Raw genomic sequence first — 11,354 nt, forward strand, 5'->3', positions numbered from 1 at the left:
CGATATGAAATATAAAAATACCGTTAGAAAGAAGAGCCTCCAAAGCTTCTAACGATGTAAACATATTGTATGGCAGGGTCGGGGTCGGTCTGTAAATCGAGGTCAAAGTCCGTCTACTTTTAGTTTTTTTTTCGCCCACAAAAATGCCTAATGGAAAACCCGGAAAAGGTAAAAGTGGTTTAGAGGAAACAGTTTTATTAATTCGATATTAATTATAATGGTACCTTTGTAAAGAGGATCCTGATAAGTGCCTACGAATGATTTTGATTTATAGATTATATTGAGGGTAAATAGTATATATGATGGCTTTTGTTGTCGTGAGAGCAATAAGGAAAAGACAGCGGGTGGTTTGACTATTTTCCCTCATGATCTTATTTCTGGAATTAACTTATTATTTTATTAAAAACATGCGACGTTGTTTTTGTTCCATTTCATTGTGCCTTAGAAAGTTACAGTTATTTTGCTCTGGTGAACATACAACCATTGAGTAGATGAAAAGTTTAATCAAATTAAGCGTATTATCTTTTATTGTAGTTTGATTAAAATTGTCATGCAATTAGGTTAATTAGTGTTTTGCTTTTGAAGGTTTTTTTTTGGCAAAGTGTAATGTTTCGGCGCCCTTAAACCGGGTCTAAACCTCAGGCTATGCGTTGCTTTGCATTGGCCATGTTAATGCAGTGACCCCAGTGTGTGTCGTGTTTTTTGTCTTGTGTCTAATTAAATTGCAATTGGCCACATGCCTAAAATGACCGGTCTTGTTTTGACGATACAATAAATTCCTGCAGATGCAACTTGATATCAATGTTATTTATAATTGATATTGGACTTGAATCGGTTAGTTAATCCATAATACACAATTATTAAACAGCGTACATTCATCAGCATAATTCGCTAAACGTAATATGAAGCGATGCATCTTATTAGAATTTTCAAAACCCTATTGTGTGTGTTTCCAAAATAATCGTACATTATGATAGTATGACGATATTTTGTACAATCCTGACAGACGCGTTAACTAATTATATTTGCGTAAATTACTTGTATTGCCCTCTTTTCGTTATTATTGATGAAAACACGGAGCTTCATATCACGTTCGGTTATCTCTAGCGCCACCTCTGTTTGGAGTTATTTATTTATTGTGTTAACTATACTTCCAAGATGGTACTTGTAACCGATAGTAAAAATGAAGATAAGTAAGTTTATATGTCTTCGACGATATCACAAGTCCCTTAAATGTAACATGTGGAAAACAGCAATTAAGATTAAAGAAACCTCAGCTAATGTAATTAACGTCATGCACAACACGTGTAAAACATTGCCCAATTACCGGGTTCTTTGTGCCGATGTCGTTTGAACCGATAACGAACACAACAACCTGTAATGATGGTTTAATGCACAATGAACAGGATTTGATGTGAATAAAAGATAATATATCCCTTTTCCGTATAAACAAGAGAAATTGAGAAAAAATAAGTTTCAGTCTCGTGAAAATGTGACATTTTATGTCGTGGGGACAAAGCAGGATGAAGATCCTTATCGCGCATGCATACCACCGCTTTAGTTCTACATGAAATTGGTGGGGTTATCACAGGGGAGGGGCGGAGGCGGGCACAAATCTTGACCAAAGCGTGACCAAACGATCGTTATTTGTGCATTCATAACGTTGAATATAAGTGACACGAGTGTGGTGCTTTATGAAAATTTCTGTTTTGGGGACTCAAAAATGTATTTGAAAATCTTAACAAGTATTATCAAAGTACGGAATCCGGATAGTGCCATTAATAATCTCGTCCTCCTTTCATTACGTGCGATAGAACAAGTAATATCAAGAAACATGATGGTTATAATGACGTTTCTATGGTGTTTATTCTTTTTTCAATAACAAATATGTGTCACTATGAGTTGTGTATTGGCTGCAGCGAATCTACCGTGTATCTCATTTCTGGAGAAGATCCTATCAGCAGCTAGACCAGTGTTGACCAATTCACAATGAATTAACTAATAAGGATCATGTGTATTCATTTTTGATACAGTGTATTCATGGCTCAAATCTCATTATTGCTGGTATGACACACCGCACTTTGTACGACTAAACAATGCAAATGGAAATAAATCCAGAAACAGAAATTTAAGTGAAATGGCGAGTTGATACGGATTAAACTGTATATAGTTCAATATTTACAAATATACACAATCGATCTTTAAAAAAATAACATTTTTTTTAAATTCCGTAGTATTGTTCTGATATTCTAGATGTGTTAAGAAGATCATCATATTTGCCAAACATTTACAGGGATATTTTTATGATATAATAGAATTACATTATCACTTACAAGCGGGTTTTTAATTTGCCTCGATCAAAATTACATTCTCAACCTTATTCAACATATGAATTATTGTGTTCTTTATTAATTAGGAAACATACATGCACTCCTAAATGAAAACTTTATTTTTAACCCATTCATGCCTAGCGTTTAAAAAAAAAGACATTGCAAACAGCGTAAACCCAGATGAGACGCCGCATCATGCGGCGTCTCATCTTGGTCTACGCTGTTTGCTTAAAGGAATTTCTGTAAGAATAGTTCTAAATATAGAAATAAATATACAAGACATCCCCAATTTTGAAAATAAATTGATCCAATTTAGAAGGATGGGAGAGTCCACTAGACATTAATGGGTTAATATACATTCTGTTTTTGACGGTAATAGCCGTTAAAAATACTGAGACAGTGAATTGTTAGCATGAATTAGCTTTACACATAAGTATATAGCCTCTGTATGGGTGAATTAGGTAGAGTCCGACAGAATCCTGTACAATTGAGGTTAATAGAGGCAAATATTACAAGGGCCAGAACTTCCTAAATAATAGGCAATATATAACTTCCGGCATTAACGTACAACTGCATGTCGCCCTGAAGAATGTCCATGAGTATAAATGAAAATCCATTGAAATTATAAGAGGAGATGCGTTCACAAGAAATTATTCTTATACTAAGTATATTGAAAAAATAATCCAAGGGTCATTATTTCAGTTTAACGGTAAGAGATATTTAAATTTCCGAATAAAAGACGGGAGAGCTTATGTCCGCCCCTATGAAATTGACGGGAGGGTTTTTATCCGGATGCCTTATATCCCTATTATATGCATGTAAAGTGATAATGTGGAAAGAAAAGCGTGTTGCACGAAAATCGACTTTAAATACTCCAAACTAAATTTTAGGGTCGGCAGGAAAAAAAACGTATGGTCGGGTTACCGGAAACACTTTTACGCTTTAAAACTGTACCTTTAAATCAGAAAATGTCATAATTTGGTAGGGAAATCAAACAACTTATACCAACTTACAGCGCACATCTGATATTGAAAACATACTTTTGCATATTTTAGGAACGTCATAAATTTTCCTTCACAACGATATTATTTAAATTCAAGTCGGTAGAAACTATTGCTTTTATAATTACTTTTATCTTTTCCGACTTTTACGCAAAACATAATTAGGCATTAGAAATCATAAAACTTTACCAACTTTGGACGCTAACAAGAGTGCTAATTTGATATTGTAAAACATTATTGTTGCATGTTTTACAAACCTTAGAGGGCCTCTACTAGAATACCATTATAATTAATATTGAAAAAATAATATAGCTTTTATAATCACTTAAACATAGGTTTTCCTTAAATGTCGGTATCTCTGTTTTTTGTATTATATATTGTGAAATGCGCATTTTTCAGCCGATTCGTTTGATATAATTATCATGACGCTATGTTAAAAAAATAAAATTTTATTAAGAAAACATGTTCATTACATGCGCAATTTTCTGGATCGACGGACTTTTTGACGTTACGTCATAGCATATTTTGATAATAACATGAATATAATATTGACACATTATTTAAATGTTATTAACCTATACAATTACAACTATTAATGTCACACTTGATTAATATCAAATTTCGTATTTTGCATGGTTTGTTTTTGAATACACGTTTAAAAACAACAAATAAAATGAGGTGTAAATAAAATAAGTTTAACACAAGACAAACACATACCATATCTCCAGGTTAATTTCAAAACTGTGTTGACTTCCATTACTACGAAAGTACAAGTTTTTAAATGAAATAACGAAATAAATCCTGAACTTCTTCCATTTGGCTTTTGTTTTGACATTTTTATTATCTTATATTTATTCAAACCAAGTTATACATGAACAGCACATTCGTCTTTAAATACTACTTGTATGTATACGCTGCCTTGTATCTTTTTGAGCAACAGTATTTAAAAGTATTTTATTAAAATAATAGACTTGCAAACCCAGCATAGTTGTTGATAACCTGTCATCAGGCTAACGGAGTTCACATTTTGCAAATGCATTTTGTGTTTTGACCTTTTTGGTCAGTCATCCTGGTTATTCACAATATCATGAGGCGTGTATGACACAAAGGTTGCATTATATCAAACCATTCAGAGCAGTAGTATTATGTTATAACGTATTGGGTTGTTGGTTACATGGTTAACACGTACTACAGTATTTTTAAATGGTATCAACGCCATTGATAAGAAATGAAGCATTAGGAAGACTAGCAAGCACTGATTAACAAAGTATAAAAATGAAGTGTCTTGAAACATTACACGTGTTTATATTTGCGTACACAACCGGATTTATAAGCGGGATATTGTGAGTAAAACGCCGAAATATATTGCTGACATAAATATTTTGTTTACCAAATATCTCCGCTCAATATTTACGCCATTGCTTTCGGATTGGCCAAACGCGTCCAATTGTGTCGTATCATATGATCAATTGTTCAAGTTATCTTCTTTGTGAGGGAAAATTATTTTTTTCCTGTTTACGTGTTCTTTGGTGTTTTATCTCAACATAATCTTCCGGTCTTTACATCCATGTCAGTTGTATTTGAATGAATTTTCTTCCTGTCCAATTGTGTCGTTTCATATGATCAATTGTTCAAGTTTTCTTCTTTGTCAGGGAAAACAATTTTTTCTGTTTACGTGTTATTTGTTGTTTTATCTTAACATAATATTCCGGTCTTTACATCCATGTCAGTTGAATTTGAATGAATTTTCTTCCTGTCTCTTTTAGTTTCGGGTTTGAATTATAAAATTGGGAAACCAATAAAGCACATGCGAGTAAGTTGTATTTCAGGAAGTAGTGTGATTTTGCTTTAAATGTATAATATTGCTTCATAAGCTCACCTGAAAATACGTAATGATGTTATAAGTCAGTCGTAATTGTAGTGAGTTCTACCATTCAACTCGGATAAAACTACAGCGGTGTTTTAAAACAGTATTTCAATATATAATTTTCATTTTTGCAGATGAAATAAGCTAGGAAATGTAATGTTCAAATTATACATTATATATACATGTTTTTATACGTAATGACTATTTTACCGTCTTTGTTCAACTTTAATATATATTGTAGTTGATTCAAACGGAACACTTCACCCAATCAACGGAACTGTACATAATCCAACTCGGCTTTCGGCTTTTCACGTCCCGACGTCCCGACGTTTGTGAGTCTAGAAATTTAGTTAGGTAGGAGCGATGTGACACACTCTGGGTTTTCCGGACATTTCTGGGTTTTATACCTTCCCTTTGGTATTAATAATGCATTTTAAAATTTAAGACGAACGTTCAACATTTAGGTACGGAATGAACGAGCAAACCAGTCTGTACACTGCCTATTAAACAGACGGGCCGAATGTTGAAAATGCGGCATGCTAGCCTCCTGGTCTCTTATCATGCTTATAGAATAAGCGAGACCACTGTGCAGGAGAGTGCCCATATTTTAGTTTGATTGCTCCGCAAATAGCACTGACAATGTTATCGGGTGTCAACATCCGGTTTTGTAAAACTTAATAACGGCTTTGATACAATCTATTTTTTGTATTTCTCAACCCGACTGGTTGTCCACGGACAACTTAATTGAAAAAAATCAGTTGCCCGGACAAGCAAATGTACAACTCGGGCAACTCGGACATTTGATTTCGCCACCCCTGACACAGATAAGCCCCTTACATTTAATTAATATTTATTGTGGCAACTGTTGAAATATCTGACAAACAGACTCTGCCTTGCAACAGAAGAGACCAGCAGTCCCTTTACTAAAAATTAAAACATAGGGAATATGGTGACCATTGTATAAGGTATGCAGATGAAACTAGCATCACAAGTTGTAAAAACTCAACTGTAAATGCATTGTTGAGGGGAGCTTTTTCAATCAGGAAATTGAAAGTACAAGTTGATCTTGTTAGTACAGGACATTCTACCCTCTCCCAAAATATAGGGTATAGTAATGTCAATTATGTTGATCTCATGGATTTACTCAGAATGATTAAAAATGAACATCATCCTACTCCAACAGTCACTCTGCCTTAAACACTATGATGTCATTTATATTGTGCACCATTCCCACTGTTCTTGCTGTAGTAGACAGATGCAGGGCGAGCGACATGTATTTTTCGTGCATAATGAAAAATGATGAAAATTTCCGAAATGAATAGGAAAAATGTTTCATCATATCAAGACGACGTCTCACATGCAGGAACTAAGATCATAACTGTGAACTAAAGGGGTTCACTGTGGATCGCCTTTTTTTTGCAAAATGAGACAAATTAGGAAAGTGGCGACAATATGTATTATATATTATATACATAATATGTACATAATAATGTTAAACATCTTATTCTCTGAAACCAGAAGGGTCAGGGGCTTAATGTATCGTGTGTGACATTGTATTTGGCCCTTTAATTAGTTTGTACAAATAATGCATCTGGGTTCACAATTGGCCACACTCTATTAAGAAACTTTTTGTTGTTGTATGTTTTAAGTAAGAGCTTTAATTTGTTCAAGTAATGTCTCAGACCACATTACGTCTGAGTCATACAGAATAAAAAACCTCAATAAATAAATTCTAAAGTCTTTACACAAATATCACCAAATCTACACATAACAGGTTAGATTTATCATTACTTACTACATTTCTCAGGTGAGCAATCTAGGGCCTTTAGGCCCCTTTGTTTTGATATGTTTGTCGTAAAACCATTACTTTAATCTAATACTGCTCAGACTATATACAATCTTAATCTGAATGACCTTAATGTGTAGATGATCATAAACAGGAATAGTGACTGCTACCAGTTTGGGCAGAATATGGCTTATTATTTTTTGTCTACTAAAGAATAATTAGTGGATTTGTGTCAAAACATATGTGTGGACAAATCAGTGTCTGTGACACATTTTTAGTCTTGTATTTCAATCCTTGTATTCTGACAATACTGGTGGCAGAGTTCATATTGGTTTGATTTAATGTGCTGTTTGTAAAATGATAATTGTATGATATCATATTCATATACATATAAGTTTGAATGATTCTTTACATACTGACTCAGAAAATGTATTCATAAACATATTAATAACAGTACATGACATGTATGTCATGAACAATACCAGAATATAGTTGTATGTGCAATAAATAAACTTATTCTCTTAAACATAATCTTTTGAATAGACTATTCTAAATATGTTCTAACAATCCTTATAAAACTAGTTTCAATCAATCTTATCTTTGTTGTGCTGTTTATATCGGAGCATAATTCATTTAAAGTTCATTTTGATACAGGCTTGGTAAAACTGGTTTTATTGGAAATTTGTAATAGTTTCATACAGAGAATGATGAATATGTCCTATTACAACAGTCACTGGCTTTAAAACCATGTATACAAAAAACTGTAACACTTTTTACTTGACAATGTTTATGTGAGTGTATAATTAAATGTTTAGAAATGAACATCATCCTACTCCAACACTGCCTTAAACACTGTAATGTCATTATTGTTCCACATTCCTACAATGAGTGAGCGTGTGTGCTTACTGTAGAAGACGGATGCAGGGCAAGTCACACCATCATCCTTTGTGACATCCTTTGCCAGTATCTGTCTCCCATCCCTGTCAACCTGCATGATTTTTTTGGTCGAATTTCCACACACAAGAACTTGTCCTAACTGTGTCACATGTAGGCAAGGTGGTACTATTCCGCTCTGTGCAGATACAGTCAGGGTGGAGATCACTGTGCCATCCCTGGACAATGTGACAAGCTGTTGACTGTTCTGGTTGGTCACATATATCCTGTCTCCATCTGGACTCACTGCACAGGAGTCAACTGTGGTATAGAAGACAGTGATGATGAGATATTGATAGTATGGGGAAATAAAGGGTGGAATATAACAAGTAGTGAGTCTAATGTTCTTGTTCTACAATTATTCACAGCTTTTATTCTTTTATTAGGTGTTAAGTACATGCATTAAAACACTTTATAAAATTGTAATTAATATTATTCAATATAATGTAAAGTAATGCCAACTATAAAGAACAGTTGTAATAAGGATGTGTATATTGTGGTCCTTTTAAATAGATATATTGGTTAAGTGTTTGACTTAAAGTTTGTGGAATAAGTATCGAAGATATAATTGTTTAACTTAAATATATAATTGTTGATGTATCATTAAAATATTAATCCTTGATTGGCAAAACATCGTATTAGAAAATATGCATTAAAAACTACATAATTAATTTGGTTCAAACTGTTCTTATCATTATTTACAAAACATAAATTTGTTTGATAAGATTACTGGTATGTGAAGCTTGATTTCAGTGACAGTAGAAGCATGGGCCTAAACGTTTTGAACATTAGAATAATGCTAGGAATAATTATTACATGATCTGTAACTTGTATCCTTATAAATCTGCCCCGAAAGACTGCCATCCACAGTATAGCGATTCAGAGCTCTGTCATCTGTAATGTACAGGATACCATGCTGATTGGCAATACCCCTGCAGTTATTATAAGGAAGCGTTCGTATCCTGTCCTGTATCAAATAACCATACTTCACTCTGATAAAATGGACCTGGTTGTACCCCACAGTAACAGCTACCAGGTCAGCTTCCAGACTGTGAATGCTGCACATGTACCATGGTGCACTAGAAAAGACACAGTGGGCCACCACCTTGTAGGTCTTATCCAGGAGCTTCACTTTACAATTGAGCTGATCTGTGATGAGGAGTTCTCCAGAAGATGTCTCACAGATACTTGTTATATGGCATGGGTATTCATCACCTTTAATCGCAACACTGTACCTCTTACTACTCTTCACTTTAATGATTTGATCGGACTTGCTTACTGCACCTGGTTGATGTCCCTGGACCGGCTGTTGTGATGAACTTGATATTAGATTAGACACCTGGCATGACTTGGTCAGATCACTTGTTTGGTTTCCAGGCCTATAACTTCTAGATGTTCTGGATTCTGGGTGGGATTTTTTAACCTTGAATCCTGAAGTTGTATGGTTTCCAGGGTCAGACTGGCTGGTTTCTTTATGTTTATTCTGTCTGCTATTTGTGTTCAGTGTTGTCCTTTTAGCAGGTTGTAATTGTTCCACTGTTCTCAGTACTTGTCCCAATCCTGAGAGAGTGGACAGGGTTTGTTGGATGGCTTTATCAGGTTTAAAGGTAAGTGTCATATCAGTCTTTGTTGTCATATCTTGTAAAACTGATTCTACCTTTAAGGACTGGTCAAGACATTTTCTGTACTTGATAAAATTAAGTGCTTCACTTTTGTCTTTTGTTTTCAGCAAATCTTCATGCAGGCATGTAATTATTTTGATAGACTCAGTGCAAGTTTCAATGTCAGTTTTAATTGATGTTCTCATTGTGACCAGAAATGTGTCCAACTCCTTCTTGGTATATTTCTCCAGTTGATCCAAAGAATCATTAATTGTCTTTCGTAAAGCATTGATTTCATCTACAATTTTTTTGTACGATTTCTCAAGAGACTTAATATTCTCCTCTAAGTCATCTTTTTCATGTATCAATTGCTTGTGTTGTGTATAAATAGTTGCCGACAACTGCTTTAAGTCTCCTTTTTGATGCAGCTGTTTCACTTTGTCAGATATTAGTACCAAATGACTGCATTTCCTACAAAAAACATCAAATTAAAATCATCATGAATGTGTTTTCCCAAAGGATGGTTAATATTCCTAGATAGATACAATTTATGTTGAATCATATAATTTTGTCACACAAAATATCTTTAAAAACATATGTCTCTAAAAACAGGTTACAAAGTGAAAGGTAAAGGTCACATAAGTTTGGAGCATGAAATTTGTTTTTGCACTTTATTTATTTTGAGAGTGATCATTAAAATTGGTATAGTGGTTAAATGAGTTGAAAAGACGTTTTTAGCCCCCGCCTAAGCCATAATATTACAGTATACCGTTTGTCGAGGGATTTTCTCCCATCCATAAACCTAATTTATTTGGCAGGGGATATCAATTCAATAAATTTGCTTGTTTCATTTTGAGATCACAAGGTTAAAGGTCAAGATCATATGAGTATGTATGTTTTCTGCATGGTATCTAGAGAACGATTTCACATATGACCATCTATATTGCTATGCTTGTTAGGAGGAAAGAAAACTGATATTGAGGTCAAGAGGTCAAAGATCAAGGTCACATGTGCTTGATACATCACTATTGTTTATATATATATATATATATATATATATATATATATATATATATATATATATATATATATATATATATATATATATATATATATATATCTAGAACTCTCTTAGCATCATTTAAATCAGTATGCTGGATTGTCTTTATGTAGAATGTCCCATACTGATTATACAGTCAAGAGATCAAAGGTCAAGGCCATATGTACGGCTTTGCTGCATTTTCCAATTATCTAGTCTTGTTTCATGAGTGATGCAGTGGTTAAAAGTCAATACTCAACCAAAACAAGATGACAATTAACATAAGGCAGGTGAACAAAAAATATGTATTAGAAACTGTGAAATATTAAATATCTTGGAAGCAATAAATGATGGCTAAAAATTGGTATAGACATTTAAAAAAAAGATCTTCATTACAAGTGCATATGTACTTACTGATGATTGTGGAAATGGCAGACATGACATATCAGCTCACTGTGCTCCTCACAGAATATGGTCAGTTTTTCTTTTGGGTGCTCCTTACATTTCTCTTGTTCAACCACATCACTCTCAGGCCATAGGCTGATGTTTTCTTTGCCCAAAATTGCATGCTTCTTGAAAAGATAGTTATGATGCTCCACACAATTGCTACAATAAAATCTAGAACATTCCTCACAGTAAAATTCAGCTTCTGTGTTTCTGTCAGTTTCGTGACAGATGACACAAGAAAAGTCAAAAATAAAGTCACATCCTCTATTAATTAAACTCTCCATATTTGAAGCTGTGTTTGTCACTATTAATAACTTCTTTGGTTGTAAGCTTAAATATTGAAATGCAAT

General features: G+C 33.8%; 1 protein-coding gene across 2 annotated transcripts; it reads right to left on the bottom strand.

Moving 5' to 3' along the window:
- Window positions 1-6,639: 6,639 nt before the first annotated feature.
- LOC127854869 (tripartite motif-containing protein 66-like) lies at window positions 6,640-11,354 on the bottom strand. 2 transcript variants are annotated; one of them, XM_052389955.1, is made up of 4 exons: window positions 10,972-11,354; window positions 9,582-9,989; window positions 8,734-9,383; window positions 6,640-8,178 (listed from the first exon to the last, which is right to left on the bottom strand). In XM_052389955.1, exons 1-4 carry the CDS (start codon window positions 11,286-11,288, stop codon window positions 7,814-7,816), a joined length of 1,740 nt encoding a protein of 579 aa, XP_052245915.1. In that variant the 5' UTR covers window positions 11,289-11,354; the 3' UTR covers window positions 6,640-7,813. The 2 variants fall into 2 exon arrangements, with proteins under 2 accessions (XP_052245915.1, XP_052245914.1); XM_052389954.1 differs by having other exon boundaries at window positions 8,734-9,989; window positions 10,972-11,353.

Source organism: Dreissena polymorpha, chromosome 13 (assembly GCF_020536995.1).
Source record: "Dreissena polymorpha isolate Duluth1 chromosome 13, UMN_Dpol_1.0, whole genome shotgun sequence".
In the NCBI taxonomy this organism is placed as follows: Eukaryota; Metazoa; Mollusca; class Bivalvia; order Myida; family Dreissenidae; genus Dreissena; species Dreissena polymorpha.